This window comes from Nomascus leucogenys, chromosome 11 (genome assembly GCF_006542625.1).
Source record: "Nomascus leucogenys isolate Asia chromosome 11, Asia_NLE_v1, whole genome shotgun sequence".
Classification (NCBI taxonomy): Eukaryota; Metazoa; Chordata; class Mammalia; order Primates; family Hylobatidae; genus Nomascus; species Nomascus leucogenys.
In genome coordinates, this window is record NC_044391.1 from 70,449,720 (window position 1) to 70,473,098 (window position 23,379).

General features: G+C 42.7%; 1 protein-coding gene across 3 annotated transcripts in view; it reads left to right on the forward strand.

The window, feature by feature from the left end:
- Nucleotides 1-2,421: 2,421 nt before the first annotated feature.
- The window catches only part of GYG1 (glycogenin 1), a 37,398-nt gene continuing 16,440 nt past the window's right edge, over nt 2,422-23,379 (forward strand). For 2 of the 3 annotated variants that reach the window (XM_003256246.3, XM_003256245.3), the window contains exons 1-5: nt 2,422-2,716; nt 5,210-5,345; nt 7,677-7,851; nt 8,121-8,283; nt 20,681-20,807. In XM_003256246.3, the coding sequence (XP_003256294.2) occupies nt 2,710-2,716; nt 5,210-5,345; nt 7,677-7,851; nt 8,121-8,283; nt 20,681-20,807 (608 nt within the window). In that variant the 5' untranslated portion in view covers nt 2,422-2,709. Of the gene's footprint in view, nt 2,717-3,399; nt 3,838-5,209; nt 5,346-7,676; nt 7,852-8,120; nt 8,284-20,680; nt 20,808-23,379 lie in introns of those variants that run through there. The other variant, XM_030822695.1, reaches the window with a different exon arrangement.

Sequence of the window (23,379 nt, forward strand, 5' to 3'; positions counted from 1 at the left end):
GTATAACTTACCTTTTTTAACTTAAATCTTTCTTTTAGGATTCAGTAATTTCACTAGTTCAAGTTTCACAAGAAAAAAAATAACAAGCTAAAGTCTGAAACATTTGCCTCACTATACCATGTTTATCCACTATCTCTAAGGCCTTACAATCCAAAATGTTTGAACACCTCACTATTCAAAGTGTGGGTCCATAGCCTGGGGATCACCTGGGAGACCCACCCCCAAACTACTGAGTCAGAATCCGCATTTTAATAAGATCCTTGGGCAATCTGTGTGCACATGAAAGTTTGAGAGGCCTTGCTCTCACACCAGACTGAAGCTCACTGCAGGGCAGCCTCAGGAAAAGTAGGCAGTGGGGTCATTACGATCTATATTAAGACAATACACAAGAACAGATTGTAGCAACCTCATAATGTCCCTATTTGATTCAAAGTGGTAAAAGCTGTAAACTTTTTATTTGTGTAAATATACATGAAACGCAGGAAGGGAAGCTGTGGTAACCCTTCCTTTTACTTAAACGTCCTGGGAGTTGCAGCAGAGAGGAGCTTGTTCTAAGGGAAGCTTTTCTGTTTTTCCAGTTGTCCCCAGTTCTACCACTTGGCTTTGCCCTTTCAGCCCCATCACCACATCCCTGGCTAAGTCCAGCCTGAGATAGTAGGCTGCAAGAAGTAGATGGTTAAGGGTCAGCTGCTGGCAGGAGGGTTCTGGGTGAAAGATGGAAATCTCACTCTTCCAAGTTCACCTCTCAGTCTGGAAAAGAGCAATCAGACTGAGAAGTACCTCTCTTTGTTTTCCCTCTCCCCACTTAGATACAAAAGTACAGCCTTTGTTCTCCTTAAAGAGCTCCAACTCTTCTAAGCGTATATCTTTTGAATAAGTGGAAGCCCATCTATTGCCCCTTCCACTTTTCTGTTTCCTGCAAAGGAAGCACATAATGCCAAGTAACTGGGAGGGCCTCCCATGTGGATCAGTGGTCTCTCGGCCATGGTCAAGACTAGGAAGGACTCAAGAGAGACTCCTGGAAGGTGATATTTAAAATACTGATTTTAAGGTTCTACCCTTAAGATGCTTTTTGTTTGTTTTGTAACCTGTTTTTCTTCAAATAATATATTTTGAACAGCTTTTTATATTAAAAATATATAATGATTATGCCTACAGAGTATTCCATTACATCGAGTATATGACGCGACTTCAAAAAGTCCATAGAATATACATACTATAAAAAAAACCATACATGGATTTCAAAACTATTTTGCACGAAAATAAACCTACCCTTAAGATTCTGATTCAGGGGGTCTGGGCTTAGGCCCAAAAATCTACGCTTTAACCACTGCCCCCAAGTGATTCTGATGTAGGAGATCCACACCCACACACGAGGAAACAGCGATATAACTGGTTTGAGGATAGCAGTACCACCTTTGCAAATAAATCACTTATTCTTAAGCATCTGTTTTGCTTTTTGAACTGATGTCAACTTCCTGATTGGTTTCCAAATGGTTTTGCAGTACTCATTCAACATTTACCGAGCAATTTCAGTTTTAAGTTTGCAGAGAACTGAACTACCCGAGGCTTGTGCTGTGTTTGGACTGGGGATGGGGAGCAGAGAAGGATGTGATCACATTAAAGCTATTTCTCAACTTCCTAGAAAAATGACAAACTAACCATTTCAAGAGTTGTGAAACAGGTTAGCCAAAACATTAGCTAACCAGATACCATAATTTACTAACCTTTTTGGAGCCCCTGTGTACAAGAGGCACCAAGACTTTCTGGGTGGGAAGATTGATTCTGTAACCAAACTGCCAGGGTTTAAATCCTACTTTCTCCATTTATATTATATGACTATAGAAAAGTTAGCACTTTGGGAGGCTAAGGCTGGCAGATCACTTGAGGCCAGGAGTTCCAGACCAGGCTGGTCAACATGGTGAAACTCTGTCTCTACTAAAAATACAAGAAAAAAAAAAAAAAGAAAAGTAATTTAACTTTTCTGAGCTCAGTTTCCTCCTCGTCTGTAAAATGAATATGTAACACCTCACTGAGTTGGTACAAGGATTAAATGAAGCACTTAAATGCCTAATTGATGCAGATGGCTCCAAGAATTTAACATTTACCAAATATTCACTATATTTTTTAGGTTAAGGCTACAAAACCATTGTGAGTACACTAAACAATGATTATAGAGGCTGATCGAAATTCTCAAAAAAAAGCGTAAATTTTACGTTTCATTCAAGCAGTTCAGACTCCTGATTTTAACTAGAGTGATCTGGGGTTTGTTTGCTTGTTTTTTAAGGTTCCCTAACCCTTGGCTTCTTGGGGAGTTTGATGCCGCACTCAGCCCCAAAGTCCCCCTTAAACTCCCAGGTTTAGCGGGGACGGGGAGCGCGCGGTTGACAAGGGCAGGCGCCCCGGGGAAGTAGGAGCAGGGGCGCCGGTGAGCCGCAGCCGCAGCCTAGCCCCGAGGGAAGGAGGAGGAGCCGAGGGAGACGCGGGACCCGGAGCCCCACGGGCCACCGCCCCTGCCGGCCGCGCAGCTGGGAGGATGCGGACGGCAGCAAGAGCGTGCGCGGCCACGTGACGGCCGCTATAAGAGCGCACGGGGCAGACGCTCGGCTCCCCACCGTGCCTCCTCGCTGGCCGCGCTGCCTCCCGGTGCCGGCTTCTCTGAGCCACCAACCTGCGGCTGCCACGGCCGCCTGCGCACCCGGCAGCACCATGACAGGTACCGCCGCGCAGCCCGCCGCCGCCAGCCCCGGGACCCCAGCTCCCTACCCAGCCGCCGCCTCCCTTCTCCGCCCTCAGCCCCGGAGTGTTCCCGGCAGGACGAAACCGCCGCAAAGTTGCTGGCTGGCCGCAGCCGGTTGTGCTTCTGCCTGCGTCAGCGGCCGCCCCGCCGCCCCCCGGACCGCAGGGATGGGGCAGCCGGGCAGAGCCCGGGCCCTCGGCCGGAGCCCTCGTTCCTGCTTCCGTCTCCTCGCCCTTCCTCTTGCTCTCACGGCGAAGGGCCGGCGGGCGGAGCAGCTGCGGCGGGGCCGTGTGGGGGTGGGGAGCCGGTTCCCCTGGGGGGTCCAGGAGGGAGTCCAGGGCGCAGCGGCATCGTGGGGAGCTGCCCTGGCCTCTGGCGGCCCGGAACCCCAGGAAGCGGGGGCCCCGAGGCGGGGATACGGCGGCCTCCGCCCGGCTCCTCCGTCGCCCGCCCCGGCCCCGGCCGCCACGCTGAGCCTATTTTTAGGCCTTTGGGGCCGGGCTGCGGGAAGCCGGGTGTCGGACTAGCGTCCCCGGGCGCGGGCCCCGTCTGGTGGGAGGGCGCCGGCTTTGGCTTCACTTGTTGCGAGGCGTCCGGGCCACTCCACGAGTCAGCCCCAGCACTGGGAAGCTCCGAGTTAGCTGGTCCTTCCGTGTCATTGAGGCTAATAGCCAGGGTTATTACAGCAATTGAACTGCCACAAAGATTGCAGGTGTAACCCAGAGTTCAGCCGTCTTTAGGAAGATTAAACTCCTACCCAGCTGTCATTGGTCTTTCTTGGTCATTTGTAATGTTGGCTAGTCTGGTGTTCTAACCTGTGTTCTATCCCTTATTTAATCTTGGAAATCATCCATATCCTTGCTTCCAGAAATCCTTGAATCCTGCTCACCTTATTACATTTTTCTCCATGATCGCCTGGAACCTGGACTTCATTTGAGTTAGATGATCATTCATTTTGCCCAGCTTAAGTATTTTTGGTACAGATTGACTGCCATGTTACAATGTTATAATGGGCTGAAGATAATAGAAGCAAGTACAGGCGGATGTTGATGGGCCTGTCAAGGGACAGGTGTCACTGTTCAGAGCTTTCCTAGAGTGTGAGTGACTGGGAAGCTGGTGGCCCTTTGGGGGTGGGGAACTGGTTTTCCTACAACTTAGTAGCTGGCCTGCCGTGGGAGAGGGCCCAATAAAATGTGTGAAGATGGCTCTCAGGTCAGCAGCCGAGGGGATGCGCTGGCCCACTAGGTAACCCACAACTTCCTCTCACGTCTCAGTGGAATTTCCACTGCTTCCAGGCTCCACCTTGGAAAACGGGCAAGGGAGAATGAGGGAAACCCAGGTCAGAAAGAGAAGGACTTCATGACAAAATATCCCAACTCCCTAGTTAGGCAACTGACTCCTACCAGAACTTGATCTGAAGTGTCCCTATGCATTTGGATGCCCACCAACTTGCTAATGTTTCTTGGAGATGGAACATGGCCCAGAATTGTCCCAGGGAATGACTGGAGAAAGCTCGAAGCCTGTGCTAGGGGTCTTGGGAGGGTGGGGACTATTCAGTGGGAAGAAAAATCCATGTATTTACCTTCTCTTCTGGCAACTAAGTGATTATTGGAGGTCGGGGTGCGTGTCTGTTGGTTTGGGCGGGGAGGGGGTCAGGGTGCAGGATGGACCTGCACCTTCTCCAAAGAAAAGCAGGCAGTTGGTTAGGGCTTCTTGGATGATCTCCAAATCTATTTATCAGTGATTGATCACTATTTAGATAGAAGCATCAAGGAGGGAAGGCCTCTCTGAGGAGCTGATATTTGAGGAGAGACTCAGTGTTATTTTTCAGGGATATTGGGGCAGGGGAGCTTTTGCTCCAGGTTGAGGAAACAGTTATGTATAAGATGCCTGGAGTTTGAGGCTGCAGTGAGCTATGATCACACCACTCCACTCCAGCCTGGGTGACAGAGTGAGACCCTGTCTCAAAAAAATACATACATACATACATGCCTGAGGCATGGCATAAACATAAGCACCAGAATGAAGAATATGGACTCTGCTTTCAGACTGTCTGAATTGAGTTTGACGGTTGGTTTTGTGCTCGTCTGAAAATACTGTCTACAGTACCTTGTAGAAGAAACAGAAAATGTACTACTTGATCTCTTCATTACCATCTGTTAGTTGCCTGGAGTTCAAACTCTGGGTATTAAGCTGTTGTTTTGTCTGAGAATTTAGCATGTCGGATTTAATTTCTATAGCTCAATCAACTTCTTGAAGGTTGCCATATATGCCTGCTATGATCTTGAACCATTCTTGAAGTGGGTACTTGGGGTTTTCTCCCCAAAGGGGATACAGCTTGATTCATAGAGAAAGTTGATGTTAGAGGAACTGGTTTTGCTGAATTACTGTTTGAATGGGTTCCTGGGGAAAAGGCTTTCTCCAGATAAGATACTGTAATGAGTGGTTATTTTTTTTCTTTGTATTAAGATCAGGCCTTTGTGACACTGACCACAAACGATGCCTACGCCAAAGGTGCCCTGGTCCTAGGCTCATCTCTGAAACAGCACAGGACCACCAGGAGGCTAGTCGTGCTCGCCACCCCTCAGGTCTCAGACTCCATGAGGTGAGGACCTCGCTGCTGCCCCAGCATCCAAGGGGCTCTGACATCCTTCTCCCTGTTTCTGACATCATTGGACACTGAGGCCATGCTCTTTTCAGGAGTTAAGCACCGAGTAGAGAAAAATGAGAGATGCTGAGTGCAGGATTGCTGGATTTGAAACCTCTTCCTAGCTTCTGGGAGATATTCCAACTCAGTTCTCTTCTGGAAGGTGGTGTGCTGGCCCACACTTTCTGGTTCCAACTAGGAGGGGAAGAAGGAGTCGTCTTCCTTCACTCCATCCCCTCTGGGTGATCTGAAGGAGTGTGTCAGGCATTCCCTGCTTACATGCACCTTTATGCAGTCACAATTCATGGACATTCCTTTCCCAGGATGCAGCAGGGGCTACATTGTTTCATGTTGCAAACTAGGGAAACTCTCAGGTGACTTAGAAAAGTAGTTATTTTATCCATTGCCAGTTGACATTTGTAAGCTAAAGATCTTTATTTACGATATAATACACTAGAATCTTTACCAAAGGGCTTTCCAAACTAGGTTTTACTAGGGGAATCACACTAAAGGGTATAAACTGCTTCGTGATTGGTTAGTTCACTTTGATCTGATGGAATTAAGTTTTGAAGTATTTGGGCCAGGTGCGATGGCTCATGCCTGTAATCGCAGCACTGTGGGAGGCCAAGGCAGTTGGATCACCTGAGGTCAGGAGTTCCAGACCAGCCTGGCTAACATAGCAAAACCCCGTCTCTACTAAAAATACAAAACCTCGTCTCTACTAAAAATACAAAAATTAGCTAGGCGTGGTGGCGCATGCCTGTGATCCCAGCTACTTGGGGTTGGGGGGCTGAGGCAGGAGAATCGCTTGAACCCGGGAGGCAGAGGTTGCAGTGAGCCGAGATTGTGCCACTGCACTCCAGCCTGGGCAACAGTGAGACTCTGTCTTAAAAAACAACAACAACAGAAAATTGAAGTATCTGAATGCGCTACCTAGTCTCTAGTACTAACTTAAAAAATATCCGGGCACACTAGTAACTTTGTGATGTGTTTATTTTTCTGGTCTCCTGGCCCTCTAAAAAATTGAAAATGCCCTTTTTGTGACTTTTTATTTTTATTTTTTTCCCAAAAAGTATAAGCACAGGCCAAGGGTCTGTAAAAAGTAGGCATTCTGTATACATACGTATATCTTTCGCACTAATACCCTTGTTCCTAAATGGTAATTTAGGAAGATGCCAAAAAGGCTGTCTCCTAATGTGTGTGCCCTAATTTGTAGTCTATAAGGATATGTCTAAGAAACCAGATCTAGTCTTGCATTTCCTGTAACCACCATCAGTTTCCTTTGGTCAGTGATTCTCCTAACCATTTGTCTTCAAAAACATCGTTTACTGTGTGAACCGTAACATATTTTTGTACAGCTTTGGAGACAGAATACAATACCAATTTTGTTCTGCATCTCTGATGTTGTTATAAACTTTCAGTATGATACGTTTTTACCCGTGCTCAATTTAGTGTCTTACCCAAGTCTACCCTACCGATCCACCATAAAGAGCTTTCTAAAATAAAGCCTTAGTTAATTTGGGGCATAGAGAAGTGTTGTACCTTACAAACCAAAGTGAATCTCATTATACTTAAACAGAGTGCTCAGCATGTAATAAATGCTGGTTATATTGGATTCTACAAAATGGCAACCTAATAAACGCAGCCCTTTACACATTTTTGCAAGCTATTTCCACAACCTGCCTGCTATTCAGTGATACAATAAAATACAAAAACCCAGAAAATTTCTTCTATAATAATGTTTTTTTTTTTTTTTTTTTTTTTTTTTAAGACGGAATCTCGCTCTGTCACCCAGGCTGGAGTGCAGTGGTGCGATGTTGGCTCACTGCAAGCTCTGCCTCCCGGGTTCACGCCATTCTCCTGCCTCAGCCTCTCCGAGTAGCTGGGACTACAGGTGCCCACCACCACGCCCGGCTAATTTTTTGTATTTTTTTAGTAGAGATGGGGTTTCACCGTGGTCTCGATCTCCTGACCTCGTGATCCGCCCGCCTCAGCCTCCCAAAGTGCTGGGATTACAAGCGTGAGCCACCGCGCCCGGCCTATAATAATGTTTTAAGATGAGCATTTCATCCTCACCATAAGCAGTTCTTACTACTTAAGTTAACTGGACATGCAAACACAATTTGTCCTGGAGTAAAATTAGAACAGATTTAAGGGTACATATTCTACTAAAGCAATACATTGCTCTAGTAATTGATGGAGAAGGTAATAAAGCATCAGTCTTACAATAGATGGGTCACTTGTTCTGAGAAGATGCTAAGTGTGGTATTCTGGATTTTATTTTGACAGAAAAGTTTTAGAGACAGTCTTTGATGAAGTCATCATGGTAGATGTCTTGGACAGTGGCGATTCTGCTCATCTAACCTTAATGAAGAGGCCAGAGTTGGGTGTCACGCTGACAAAGCTCCACTGCTGGTCGCTTACACAGTATTCAAAATGTGTATTCATGGATGCAGATACTCTGGTGAGTGTGGCTTTGAGGGTAGAAAAGAAAGATATATATATATATATATATATATAGTAATGGAGACCTGTTAGGCATTTGAGGAATGCTGTCAAGACTTGACGGTAAAGTTCAGATACTGTCTGAAATATGTCAGGGGATGAAGGAGAGGAGGCCCAGGCTGCCTTACAGCTGTCACCATCTTTTGTGTTGGATGACATAGGAAGAACTCAAGAAGGGTATTCTGCAGCAAAAACATTTCTGTAATGCCCTTTCTCCCCTTTGATCAGGTCCTAGCAAATGTTGATGATCTTTTTGAGAGAGAAGAATTGTCAGCAGCACCAGACCCAGGGTGGCCTGACTGCTTCAATTCCGGAGTCTTCGTTTATCAGCCTTCACTTGAAACATATAATCAGCTGTTGTGTCTTGCTTCTGAGCAAGGTAGTTTTGATGGTATGTATCTGCTATCTTCATATCTGATAAGCTGTTAATAATTAGTAATTTCTAGGGGCTGTTCTTCTCAGGAATATAATTGCTGTGGTTTATTCTGCCTGGAAGATATAAGAGATGGAGCAAGCGTTTTAAGTTGTGCTCTTTTGGGAAATATTGTGTGTGTGTGTGTGTGTGTGTGTGTGTGTGTGTGTGTGTAAATGCATCTTTTTCTATAGATGCGAAAGAGTAACCTAAACTATGATAGGCAATTTTATAGGATTGTCTTTAAGTTGTCTTCCTGTATCTAGAGTATGATAAATGTACTGTGATTATTCAAAAATTCAAAAGACTGAAAAACTTTAACATCTGTCTTTAAACCTAAGTAAACGTAAGCTCAAGAGAGTTTGACAGCCATTCCAGGAGGATCAAGCATTGTCACTATGGAAACTTGAGGAATAAGCCTGATAATTTGGGTCTCATTCTCTCAGGCGGCATAAAAAAGAAGATAGAAAGTTTATGTGAATAATCTTTGCTTCCAAACTCTCATTCTCTATAAGGCTGTGTGTCAGAGTGATATCTGCAGGGCCAAAAAGTAGAACATTGGCAAAGTCAGCATCCATTTTCTATAACATATAAATGTATTTATAGTTATATTTATATAACGGTTCTGTCTGTGATATAGGGCCTCACATCTTTTGGAGAAGTTGATCAAATAAATTAGTAAGTGTGCTTTCGTTTCAGTCCAATTTCTGAAATAGCAAGCCATGTTTTTAAAAACAAAAACACACAGGACAAAACCAATAGTTAATATGCAGAAGGAGTTCTTTGAAAAATTATTTTTGATGGTTCTTTTGAATAAAGACCCAGAATAGAGAAGAAGAAGGGCATTCTTTTAGAAGCCCTCCCAGCAGTGCCTCACTATCAGATATGTGACATTGTGGCAGGGCACAGTGCTGTGTGCTATTCACATGGGGTTGGGCCGGAGGCCGGAGCTCTGCTGGAGACACAGCGGGGGCTTCTTTCCTCCTCTCCCCTTTCCAAGAGTAGATCTGAGATTTGCAGTAAGTAGATCTTTTAGAAATAGCAGAAACAGCCTTTCTCATTTGACAAAAGATTCAGTCCTGGGTGCAGATATGAGAATTCATTTTCATTAATTAGAAAGTTAAAAATCAAAATATTAAACTTTAAAAATGAAAACATTAGACCTATAAGTTTGTTAGATTGCTGAGGTGAAGATACTGGAAGTTAAAACATTTCAAATTATACATAAAACCGAGATTGGGTTTTCATTGTTGCTATTCACAGAAATTGAATTATTTTTAGTTATTTGGCTGAGGATTTGGGAATTGTGGCTATATGAGATGTAATTGAAAATAATAGGGAAGTTTAAGTCTCAATTTTATTTCACTATTTAGCTTGTTTATACTGTAAGGTAATAGTTCTCAAACAAGGGTGATTTTGTCCCCCAAAGGACATTTGGCAATGTCTGGAGACATTTTTCGTTGTTACAACTGAAGGGGAGGGTGCAAAGAGCATCTGGTGAGTGGAGGTCTGGGATGCTAAACATCCTACAATGCGCAAGACAATCTCCTACAACAAAGAGTTACCTAGCCCAGCATGTCAGCAGTGCTGAGGTTGCGAAACTCTGCTCTCTACATGCTCTAAAACAGAGCAGGAGTATCTGAACCATAATGTATGGCAGCATCTAACAAGAAGTGAAGTCTTGTTTTAAGCAACCTTAAAATAAGGTTAAATTGTTAAATGTTCACCATGGACAAGGCTGAATGAAACTTCTTCGCTTTACTGACATGTTTTTAGCTCCTGCTATTTTCCTTTCATAGAAGGAATGAAAGCTGTATTAGTTTTTAAGTTTAAAAGATGTATTCCTTATTTCTGCTGCTTATATTTAAAAAGTTACCTTTGCGTAAAAGGAAGAGGAGAGTGTTTTTAGCAGAAGTCCACTGTTTGTCTTAACCTTCCCATCAGAGTGTAGCTTTCTTCACCTCCTCTCCTAATTTGAAGGAAGGAAGTGTAATCCTGCTAGAAATTCAGTGTAACTCTTTTCAGCTTCAGTAAGTGAATCACATTCTAAAGTATATCTTGTGGCCTGCCAACTGCCTGAAATCCACATGATTTTAATCATGTAAAGAGAATCCAATTTCTAACCTAGAAAACTATTAGATGTTATTGAGAGGTAAGACTTCTGGATACCAAACAGTAGTGTGCCGTGGTAAATTACCTAGGTTATAATTTGAGAATATGAAACTAATCAATTAACCTATTCTTTGTTAAGAAGCTTGGATGTGTGCCAAAGTGCTCAACTAGGAAGCACTTTCTGCTTTTTCAGCCAGAATCTGAAACCACTGTGAGATTCTGTCTGTGCCTCTGGCACATTTCATTATTCAGCAGCAGGTTTCCAGGTGCTGGCCGTCGTCTGAGGTATTCCATTGCTTATTGGCGGTGAAGGAGTGAATCTTCCCTGTTATTAGAAATTGAAAGAGGTAAAAAGTCATCTATGCAGCTGAGAACTTATAGTTCTCAATATGTTGTTTAAATTCAGCAGGAGAATAAATTAGCAGTTCTCAAATCAAAGGTTGTGTTCACTTGAAATATGTGTTAAGCTTTACTTAGCAAAGAAAGCTCACTCTGTACCTTGGGAGGCTGCTTCTCTCTGGAGGGGTTTACTATCCACTTGAATCAATGTGTGAACCGTGTGACATAAAGATGTGTTAGACTTATGCTTGATAGCAATAAAATATTTCTTTATGGACAATGACTTTGTCTAATGGCAGTAACCTTTGCCTCTAGTTTTCAATATGTTATTATGTAAAAATTATGAATACAGTAAAAGTAAATAGTCTTAAATATAAAAATTAAGAATTATATAAAAAATAATTTTGGTTAAGTGTTGTGCTGTAGGCACTGATGAACATTTTCAGATGTTCCTTTCACAGTTACCCATATTTTCTCACAACCATAGTTTTCTCCCTCCACCACCCCCATAGTCAGTTTTAAGTCCCAGAATTTTCAGCTCAGACCAGTTTTTCACATGACTGTATCTCAGTGTGAATATCTTGCAGGTCATGCTTTTAACCTCTTTCCTGTGTTCAGCAGAAACTGGTGGGGCCTGGTGTCCACTGACAAGCCACACGGGCTGTTGATGGCTGAGCATTTGCAGCTGCTTTTGCAACCCTTCTCATGCAAAAGAATGTGGCTATCATTCTTCTAATCACCACCCCTCTATTCACAGCCCCTCCACCTCTTTATTCTGTGACTCTGGCCAAGAGAATAATCCTAATATGGCAAACCATACTAGGTATCTGGACTTCTCTTTCTTCTTAAAATTCTATAGTGTTAGATTTTAGAACTGGTGACTACATACCTAATTCATGGCTGGTGTCTAATTTTCCATAATGAAAAGTCAAGTTTCTATACTGTTATATTTTCAAACTGTCTTGGCACTTACTTCATCACTATAATTACATATTTCCCGAAAAGTTGAACGATAGCTGTTGTGAAATAGTTACACACTTGTATTGTATAGGATGTGACAAGATAAGGTTAACTTGTGGGCATGTTAGCAGTAAGACGGGAAGAGAGAGGTCATTATATTGTAGGTTCTAATCAGCAGTTTTGCTTCTGCCACCTCAGTGAAATGAGGCTGATGAAGTTGACTCTTAATTTGAAGAAATCAACCTGAATGCAAGTTGAGGTTTATTTTCTTTTCCCCTGTGACTAATGTATCTTAAGAGTGCTTGTGTAGTTGAAGAGTTAAGTGCTTAAAAATTGTTGTCTATTTCGTCTGTATGTGTTAGTTTCAAAAACCTAAGTCAGAGGAATTCATATTTTCTAATTTGGAATAACCTTAAAAAACATCTTATACTCATTTTGATTATTGCAATGTAAATATCCTAAACTTTTGATTGGTGTACTGGAATTTTGGTCTGTAGTTGAATTTCTAGAAAGAAGAAAACATAGGAGAGAATAAATTAGTGGCAGAATATTAGGTATGATTTATTTAAGTAGAGTCCAGGATCCGCTTTGAGGTCATTATATTTGTGTGTTCCAAATTCTAAGTGGTCATTGAGTCCCATAAGCAGAGTACAGTAATGTTTTAAAATAATGTTTAACAGAAATGATTTGGTGCTACATTCTATTAAAGTGTAAAATTGACCCCAGAGCTAGGTTTTAAAGTCTTTGTAGTTAATTAGGCTTCATGTTGGACCTGCCCAAAAAAAGAATGAAGGACTGAGATATTTCAAGCTAGTACTTGTCTTGTCCAAACCAAATGAGCTCAGAGATTTTGGTGTGCTTCACTTGGTTCCCTGACTTGATAGGTCAGCCCAGACAGTTATCTTCCCATGGTGACTTCCCCCAGCTACCCAAGCACTAGGCTGCCTGTTCTAGCAATTTATCAGTTGTTTTGGAAATGACTATATTCTCTTGCATTTATGTCATTTTATTGATAGTTTGGATAATAAGTATCTTGAGGAAAAGCAAAAGCCATATCATGTAATGGCAAAATTAACGAGCACACATAAGTTCTTTCAAGAGCTATTGTTATCTCATCGTTAACTTAGCCACCTGTCTCCAGCTTTGTAACTGTCAGAGATCATGAACCCTGTGAGAAATAGAGGAGGAGGAAGGGACTAATGTGTTATATGTTTGCACGCTCTTATGCTGGTCATTTTACCTACTTTTTCACTTATTTCTCAACAGTCCTGTGAGGTAGGCATTCATACATCCATTCATATAACAAATATTCATTGAGAGCCTGCTATCTAGCTAGCACTGGGGACCTGCCATTGTTGCAGTTCAGGGCAGCAGCTTGCCTGATGTCTCTGAGCTGAGGCAAAGTCAGGTCTGAACCAGGGTCCTTCTCAGCTCTGGTTGGGTTATGTGTTGTGGGGCCAGGGGGAGGTGGTGGGGGTGGGGGTGGTGGTGGTGGGTTTTTCCATTCCCGATTCTCTCATATGGCAGCATTCTTGAGTATGTATCCTGAGAATAATACGGGATGGAGGAAGAAACCTATTACCTTGGCTTTATGACAGATTAAGTAATTTCTTTTGAGTAGACAGAGCAGCTGGTATATTCCTCATTTTACAAGGAATGGAGGCTCAAGTCTTCTATCTCTATTGCTACTATTTCTCCCCTCTGATCCAAAATACCTAAAAATACTTTGTCTTTTAAAATCAGCAGCACAGTTCATCGTCTTGAATTGTTTTTGGAGTCTAGATGTATTCTTGGAAGGGTTACTCTCACCTATATTTCTGTAGGTCCATTCATTATTTCAAACATCATTTTAATTTCTAATCTGGGCAAAATCCTAAATTTAAGGGGCAAAAATAGACTGGTAAATAATACAGATTTTATTCCTGCCTCTATAAAGTTTATATTCTGAGACCTTACAGACATTTAACAACTAATACACAGTTATGTAATCATGATTCTAGTAAGTTCAGACTACTAAGAGTCCAGACTAGGAGGACCTGCCTTAGACCGAGAAACTGACATTTAAGCCAAGAATAAATGTTTCCTTGCAAGTATGTAATAATTAATAGCTTGATAGTTAATAACCTTTTAACAAAGTAGTGAAAAACAAAAGCTATAACATGAAGTAGTAAAATAAATCAGTTATTCTTTGCTTAAATGGGTTGAGGCCAATGAGATGAAGTGATGCTGGGGCCCAGGCTCCAAGTGCCTGGATTTCCATAAGCCACCCTGGGTTAATCTAATGATCCTCAGTAAATCTCATAAAAATATCCCCAAGAGCTGGGCTTTCATAAGCTGTAATTTATTAATCCTTAGCGTGCTCACTATAGGCAGTAATGATTATATCCGCCAAGCATTTTGTAGGAAGTTAGTTTTAAAAAGAAGTGTCCAGGCGCAGTGGCTCACGCCTGTAATCCCAACAGTTTGGGAGGCCGAGGCAGGTGGATCACTTGAGGTCAGGAGTTCCAGACCAGCCTGGCCAAAATGGTTAAACTCCATCTCTACTAAAAATGCAAAAATTAGCCGGGTGTGGTGGCACGTGCCTGTAGTCCCAGCTTCTTGGGAGGCTGAGGTGGGAGAATCACTTGAACCCTGGAAGCAGAGGCAATGAGCTGAGGTCGCGCCACTGCACTCCAGCCTGGGTGACAGAGTGAGACTCTGTCTAAATAAATAATAAATAGATAGATGGAAGTGAGTCACATGTTCATGTCAGTACTTGTCTCTAGCTCAATTATAGTATAAAGCATATTTTACTTTAATTTTTTTTTTTTTTTTTTTTTTGAGATGGAGTTTCGCTGTTGTTGCCCAGGCTGGAGTGCAATGGTGCGATCTCGGCTCACTGCAACCTCTGCCTCCTGGGTTCAAGTGATTCTCCTGCCTCAGCCTCCCGAGTAGCTGGGATTACAGGTGCCTGCCACCATGCCCAGCTAATTTTTGTGTTTTTAGTAGAAATGGGGTTTCACCATGTTGGCCAGGCTGGTCTTGAACTCCTGAGCTCAGGTGATCCACCCACCTCGGCCTCCCAAAGTGCTGGGATTACAGGCGTGAGTCACTGTGCCTGGACTTTTACTTCATTTACTTTGTACATCTGTCCCCTTTTGGATTTTGAAGTCTCTGAGAGTTGGAACCTATCTGAATCTTCTGTTATGTGAATACCAAATTTATAAAATGTTAGACATTTTTTATAGAAATGACATTTTTAAGAGTTGTTATTATCCTTTGTTATAATAAAGAAGTCGTTCTTCAAAAGACTCTAGTGCTTCTCAAATTTTAATATGCAGACAAATTCCCTAGGGATTAAAATGTGGCTTCTGATTCTGTAGGTCTGGGGTGGGGCTCAACAGTCTGCATTTCTGTCAAGCTCCCAGGTGATGTCCATGCTGCTGGAACCCGGGCCACAGTTTGAGGAGCACTGTTATAGGAGGAACATTCCTTTGGCTGAGAGGCTGGGGCTCGTGTCTAAACCAGAATTAACTCACTGCCCTGTTATCCACAGTAGACGAGCCAGCTGCCAGCAAACTATGGAAGAGCACGCAAAGTACACAAGCATTGAACAAATGCACAGATTTAAAAAGACACCACTTAACTCTGTTTCTGTCTTAGGAAACAAATAGGCCCAGTTTCTGATAAATGCGTCCATGGTTACCAGGTAGGTGACCCTGCTCAAACGACCTAGAAAGTGCCAAGTCTTTAGTTGCAAGGTGATTACATAGTATTTGGGCAGCCGGGTGGAAGGATGATTCAGAATGAGATACTTGCTTTTGTTCTCAAAACAGGTGCGATGTGCCCGTTGTTCCATTTCCTTTCTCCCTGTCTCTCACCTGTGTTACCACACCCTGGCGTACCGGATCACAGCTGCTAGTGATGCCTGCTAATCATGTTTGTTGGCTCTGAGATGAGTGAGATTAAAAGTATCTTAACCTGTCAGATTAGATAAAGCTGCCTCTGGAAGTCTGACTAAAGTGTATCGGACAAAAGTTGTAGGGTTTTTGTTACGGAAATTCAACAGTCTTTAGGGCATCCTTGTATGTTTTCTAATACAGATGTGCCTAGATTTGCATTCTGCTTTGAACTGTCCTATCATTTAAAGATTTTTCTGAAGAGAGGATATTGATAACACCATACATAGATTTTTCTGATGACGTTAAAACATTTGCCTGACCTTAAAATGTTGAACTGCATTTGGGAAAAGGTGGTTAAGATTTCTAGACTACTGAATTTAAAAATTCAGCTATGGACTTCTAGATGGCATTTAATTTATTTTTAATCCACAATTTTGGACTAAATGATAAACCTTTGTAGTCACATTATGAGGTCAGTGGCCCTGGAAGTTTTATGACCTGTGTTGTCCCCCTCTGGAGCCAAGGTTCTTGTTGAGTGTTTCAGGATTTGCCAATTTAACAGGCACCGTTGATTCACCAGTTCTGCTTCAGTGCCTTTCTCCCCCTTGCTCGTTTTCTGTACAACCAGTGCTTCCCAGCCTCCCTGTGGCACACAGCTGATGGGCTGATGATGTTTGTAGGGTACCTGAGGGTAAACAGAAACGGCCTTTTGTGGCCAAAGGCAGCCAGCCAGGGACTTTGAGGGATCGGCAGCTCTGACTCCTGTTTCCCAGGCTCACGCAGGTCGGATTTGGAAGTTCTACTTTACAACTACAATTTAGGCCTCCGTGGAATTAGATTTCTTTACTGCATTATGGATAGCTGTTAGTCATTTTAAGTGGAATTGCTTCAGTTAAAGAAGGTCTTCTAATGTCCAGGTTCTCAAATTGGATAAATGTGTAGAGTTTTATTATTAATATCCTTTATAACCTATACATATATTTTTCTTTTGGTAGTATACTTCATAATAAAAATTAAAAGTAAAGAGTATTTAGAAAGAAAAGGTCTAAGCACAGTTCTCATTCTTGCCCCCAGTTGTATTACTAATATTTTAGCATTACAAGAATAATACAAGGAAAAAGAAGGAGGAAGGAATATCTATTACACCAATCCCCTAATGCAATTACTATTATTTTATTTACTTTCTTGTAATATAAATGTTAATTAATGTTTGTGTTCTTAGTTATAATCACAATATATGTAGCTGTATATCTTTATATTACACAGTGTACTGATGTTGTCTTTATAGACATTAGTTTTAATTGCTGAATCATATTCCATGAGTAGTTAGTATTAATATACTAACTATTCCTGTATGGTAGAATATAAGTCGTTTAAATTTTTCTGCTGTTACAGAATATCTTCAAGATTCTTGCATTCATTCCATAATTTGCCTATGTGTAAGGCATTCTGCTACATGTTAGCATTATAATGGTAAGCAAAAGGCCATAATCTCTGTTCTTGTGGAATTTAGCATCTAATTCCTGATTGTATTTTGCACATTAATTGTAAGAGTTTTTTAAAACCTGTTCATTTTGAGAGAACTGTAGATTTCCATAGGTTGTAAGAAATAACACCGAGAGACCGAGAGATCCCATATATGCTTCATCTGTTTTCGCCTAATGGTAGTACCTTATATAACTAAAATGTATTGCCCCAACCAGGAGATTGACATTGTAACAATCCACCAACCTTACTCAGATTTCACCAGTTTTATATGTATTCCCTTTTCTGTGTGTATATGTGTATGTATATGCACTTTTGGTTTTTATGCAACTTCATCACATGGGTAGATTGGTGTGACTACCACCATAGTCAAGATGCAGAGTAGTTCCATCACAAGGACCCTTCATCATATTCTTTTTTTTTTGAGACAGAGTCTCACTCTGTCACCCTGCCTCGAGTGCGGTGGCGTGATTTCAGCTCACTGCAGCCTCTGCCTCCCGGGTTCCAGCTGTTCTCCTGCCTCAGCCTCCCAAGTAGCTGGGACTACAGACGCGTGCCACCATGCCTGACTAATTTTTGTATTTTTAGTAGAGACGGGGTTTCACCATATTGGTCAGGCTGGTCTTGAACTCCTGACCTTGTGATCCACCCGCCTCAGCCTCCCAAAGTGCTGGGATTACAGGCGTGAGCGACCGCGCCCGGCCCATCGTATTCTTTTATAGCCACAACTGCATCTCTCATTCTTTCCCTCTCCCCTGGCAACCATTAATTTGCTTCCTATCTCTATACTTTTATTATTTGATGTTATATAAATGAAATTACATAGTATGTAACTTTGTGAGATTGGAGTTTTTCACTCAGTGTAATTAATTTAAGATTCATCCAGGTTATTGTGTCTCTAGTTTGTTCTGTCTTATAGCTGAGAAATATCCCACATGGATGTACCATATCCATATACCTGCGGAGTGACATTTGAGCTGTTTTCAGTTTGTACTATTATGAACAAAGCTGCTATGAACATTTCCTTAGCCTTTTTTTCTGTTCGCATCGAACTGATTGGCAGTATTTTGATGATTACGTATAAAAGGAAATTAGTTAAGACTTCAGGCCTCTGTACCTCAGCCATTAGTGTCTAGTCCCACATTTAGGTATCTTTGTAGAATCCAAAATAAGCCTTTAGTGAATGGCATGATGTTTTGGCTTTGATAGTTTGTGCCTCAGAATACATTAATTTGCCTATATAGCTAAAATTGTCTTTAGTTCTCATGTCTGTCCATTGTCTTAGTCTATTCAGGCTGCTATAATGAAATATCATAGATTAAATGGCTTATAAACAACAGGAATATATTTCTCACAGTTCTAGAGGCTGGGAATTCCAAGATTAAGGTGCCAGCAGATTCAATGTCTGGAGAGGGCCCACTTCCTGGGTCATAGACAGCTTTTTTATTTTTGATGTTTTGTTATAACTGCTGCATGTGGCAGAAGAGATGAGGGACCTCGCTTGGGCCTCTTTTATAAGAGCACAAATCCTATGCATGAGGGCAGAGCCCTCATGACCTAATCACCTTCCGAAGGCCCACTCCAGATACCATCAACTTTGGGGTTAGGATTTCAATGTAGGAATTTTGGCGTATCTGAACATTGAGTCCATTGCATTTTTGTAACAGTGAAGCATATTCTGTTGCCATCTTTATTGTCCTTTGGAACTTATAAGAGTGAAACTGATTTTCTGTTGTTCATCCCTTGAGGAACAGAGACCTGTCAGGAGGTTTAAGGAGGGGTTTCCTCATAGATAATAAGTGAATGGCTTTGATTCTTAGAGTTGATTGAAGGTATTTGGAAAGGATAGAATACGCAGAGGGTGGATAAGGTACACTTGGACTTTAAACCTAAAGTCCTGATCTTACTACTTCAAAAATTAAATAGATCTCTAGATTTTTAAAGTTTCCTTGAAAACTAAGGAAAATTGAATAGTAAAGACAGCCAACTGGACTTGTTGTATGTTGAGAAAGGAACTGGATTTTTCGGCAAAGGAGACTGAGGAGAGGAGTGACTATGCAGTATTCCTGCCTGATGCTTAGAGCAGGTGTCTTCCTGCCTGCCATCCCCATACACACTCGCACATATGCACTCATGCACATGCACACATACTGTGAACTCCTGTTCTGCTGCTTGGGAGACTCTGGTTCTGAGCGTGTTTTCTGAAATCTCATGAGTCTAAAATAGAAAGCACATGAAATATATGGAAGAATGTGTCTTGTATTGTTTTTATTTCTTTTGAATGAATGGCCATGATCCCCGCTTTCTGAGGAAGACATGAAGTCCAGGAACCCCAAGGACCGAGCAGACACTTTGCTGAATCATTGTTGCTGATGCTGGCCACAGAGGTGACTGAGCAGGATCTGCCCAGAGACTTTTGGTCAGTGGTGGGAGAGTGCACCATAGGGGTAATGTGGCCTTCTGGGCCCCCTGTTGATAAGCCAACAGTTGTGGGCCCTGGAAAACAATTCCATTGTTCCAGTTTGCTCTTTTTTACTTTTTGATTCTTTTTGTCCTATTATACTCAGGGGAAAGTCTGAAATCTTTAACTGGAAATAAAGTGTAAAACCTGATCCCTATGTGGTCTGGTCCCTGCCGCCTTCTCTGAGACTCACCTGGTGCCATGGAACTCATTCCCGCCGAGTCCACTTACTCAGGCCACCTTCCAGGCCTTCTATCCATAGCCTCATGCTCCTGCCTGCCATAGGTCTATGGTGTGCACTGTTTTTGTTCTGCCTGGAACACGGTCCCTTGTCTTTCCCCAATCTGCATTTTTCAGGTATGCCTGTGCACCACTCCGATATTGGTTTAAACACAACTTCCTTGTGGAAGCCTTCCTTCGCCCATCAGATGTAGCTCAAGCCACTTCCACATGTGCCTGTAGTGCCACGTACATTCCTTCACTGCATTCATCTCCATCTGTGTGATGTTTGTTAATTTGATTTGCTGCTGTTGGTGTCTCCCACCTGACCCTTGTGAAGACAGTGACCATATCTCTTTGTGCACTGTTGACTCGGCAATGCCTAGTACAGTATCTGGTACATAGTAGCTGCTCAATAGATATTTGTCGAATTAATGAGTTAAATCAGGGAAATGGCCACTCCTTAAAATGTTTTTAATTGGTGTGTCAAGGAACTTACTCAAAAATGAGGGCCGGGCATGGTGGCTCACGTCGGTAGTCCTTGCACTTTGGGAGGCCGAGGCAGGTGTATCACTTGAGATCAGGGGTTCGAGTCCAGCCTGGCCAACACAGTGAAACCCCATCTCTACTAAAAATAACAAAAAATTGCCTGGCGTGGTGGCATGCACCTGTAGTCCCAGCTACTCGGGAGGCTTAGACAGGAGAATTGCTTGAACCCGGGAGGCAGAGGTTGCAGTGAGCTGAGAATCGTGCCACTGCACTCCAGCTTGGGTGACAGAGCGAGACTCCATCTCAAAAAAAAAAAAAAAAAAAAAAATGGAATTATTGTCTATTTTTAAAGGTCCAGTTATGTGCTCCTATAAAATTATTAAACTGTCCTAGAGATCTGTTAACTAATTTATATATTTTTTTCTTTTAGGTGGGGACCAAGGCATACTGAACACATTTTTTAGCAGCTGGGCAACAACAGATATCAGAAAACACCTGCCGTTCATTTATAACCTAAGCAGCATCTCTATATACTCCTACCTCCCGGCTTTTAAAGTGTAAGTGCAAATGGTTTAACTATTGTTAGAGATGCTGAGGGCAGAGAAGTGGGGTGTAAAATTTTGGGGCTGCTTCATTGTCATTCCGAGGGAAATAACAGGTAGACATTTTGAGGAAAGTTTCTCTTGTAAGAACCATGGCTGCAATGGGGAGAGGCCTTGATGTTATCAGTTGCCTCATGCTTGACCCTAGGGTAGGGTACTTAGCTACCTTTGGGACAAGGTTCCCATCAGTTTCTGGGGTTCATGGCCCTCTGGTAAGTTATTCATATGTCATGGTCAAAAACACAGACTCTTAAGCTCTGCAGACTTACAACTTGGAGGAGTTGAGTTTGTGCCCCTAACTCAATGTCTTCCCCATACTGGCTGCTGAGCTTTGGTTTCCTTCACCAGCAAAAAGGTGTTAAAAGCTCCCTCATAGTTGTTGTGGGGATTAAGCCAGATGCAGGCAGCAGTGTGCTGCTGTGGCTAAGAGTAAGGGCTCTGGAGCTGGATGACCTCACTTCACATCCTGCAGTGACCACTTCCTGGATGGTGACCTTGGCCTGCTTACTGAACTTCTTTCTGCCTCTGTGTCTTCATAGGGTTATTGTGGGTATTAAGGGAGGTAATCATGTTGCATGGTTAGAAGAGGGCCTGGTCTACCCAAGTGCTCAGTACACGTTAGATTGTTAGTCATTTTTGTTTGAGAGAGGCAGTATAGTGTTCAGAGTAATTCATAAACCAGAAAGGCAGGGCATATGTCCTCATTCTGTCATTTATCTGCTACATGACTTAAGACTTGGTGCCTCAGTGCCTCCATATGTAAAACGAGGAGGAAAATAGTACCTGCCTCATAGAGTTGTCAGGAGGATGAAACAAATTAATACATATAAAATGCTCAGTGGACATTTGTTGTTTTTGGTAATGTGCTTGTTTAGCACGCACAGTCCCTGGTGTAGAGTTCTTTTTTTTTTTTTTTTTGTTTTTGAGACAAAGTCTCACTTTGTTGCCCAGGCTGGAGTGCAGTGGCATGATCTTGGCTCACTGCAACCTCCACCTCCGGGTTCAAGTGATTCTCCTGCCTCAGCCTCCCTAGTAGCTGGGATTACAGGCACGTGCCACTACACACGGCTAATTTTTGTACTTTTTAGTGGAGATGGGGTTTCACCACATTGGCCAGGCTGGCCTTGAACTCCTGACCTCAGGTGATCTGCCCACCTTGCCTTCCCAAAGTGCTGGGATTACAGGCATGAGCCACTGCTCCCGGCCCCTGGTGCAGTTCTGATACACCTTACAACCAGTACAGCCTTGTTGCACTGTTTATCTCACTGTTAGGGACAGGATCCTATTATTTAGCCTCTGACTCATTTGTGTTTAACTAAGAAGATGATTTAGATTTCTTGAACAGGGGCCTAGCTGTCAGGTCGATCCTGAGACAGTCGTGAGCAGCAAAGCCCTTCACTGAGTTGGGCCAGTCTCTGTCCCATATGGACATTCCTGAGTTAGCGGAAAACAAAGGGCCTTTCACTCCTCATATTTCATTATCCAAAGTCCTCTCCATAAGTCTTACACCACAGTAATGAGCATGTCTGGCTTTTTGTAGCAGCAATGTTTCCTTTTCTGGGAAGACTCTATCAACATCCTCCAGATAAGGATTAGAAGCATCTCGTGTTCTTTCCTCCCTAACTCTTCCCTTGGCATATGTCTCCAACATATTACATTCTCTTCCCTTTGTACAATGGGAACAAGCAGACTCTTAAACACACCAAGTGTGTTCTGAGTAAAGCAGACAACAGGATTGGATTCACTGTCAAGGGAGGAATAGGAGAAGCATTATATTCACCTCTCAGTCCTTGGCCTTGTAAAATGCAAACCTGTCTCACATGGAAATGTGAACCTGATCCATTTTAATCCTTACTTATAACCCTGCTAGTTTGAATAGTGTTCCTGCAAACCATGACAGTGTGACCCCTAGAGCCAAGTTTGTCCATAATAGGACATTTGCTTACAGTTTAATTGACTAAATTCAGTTTAGCAAGCAAAAAGTTGACAGTGCGGAGGAGAAAGACTTTTGAATAGTGTGAACATTCCAGTCAGTCCTGCACAGTGAACATGTGGTTCTGTTTGACTCCATCTGATTTCCACCTTAGCACCATTGAGCACGTTGTACCTTTTGGGGATAGCCTGGTTTATGCAGACACTGCTTGCAGTACTTTTATTTTAACACACAAGAAGCAGGTGGAGCAGAGTTAAGTTTTGAGGAGTAAGACAGACTTAATTTGCTAGAACCTTGGCCCTTTCTCTCAAGAACCCAGTTGATTTTATATCCTCCAAATGAATTGCCCCCAAAACCAGTTTGAGATCTAAATTACTGAAACAGGATGGTTTTCTTCTTCCTGGCTCAGTGAGTGAGCGCTAATTTTGGAAATCCCCCGGGTTTATTGTAACCATAGAGAATATGACACACTGGGAAAGTTGGGAACAACTCTGTCCATTAGCCAGATTTCAGCTGGCGCAGGGCCAGCTGGAGATGCTGCTGCTTCTGTGCAGCTTGTGGGGTCAGCTCTACGTTTCTGTGATAAGGCTGCTC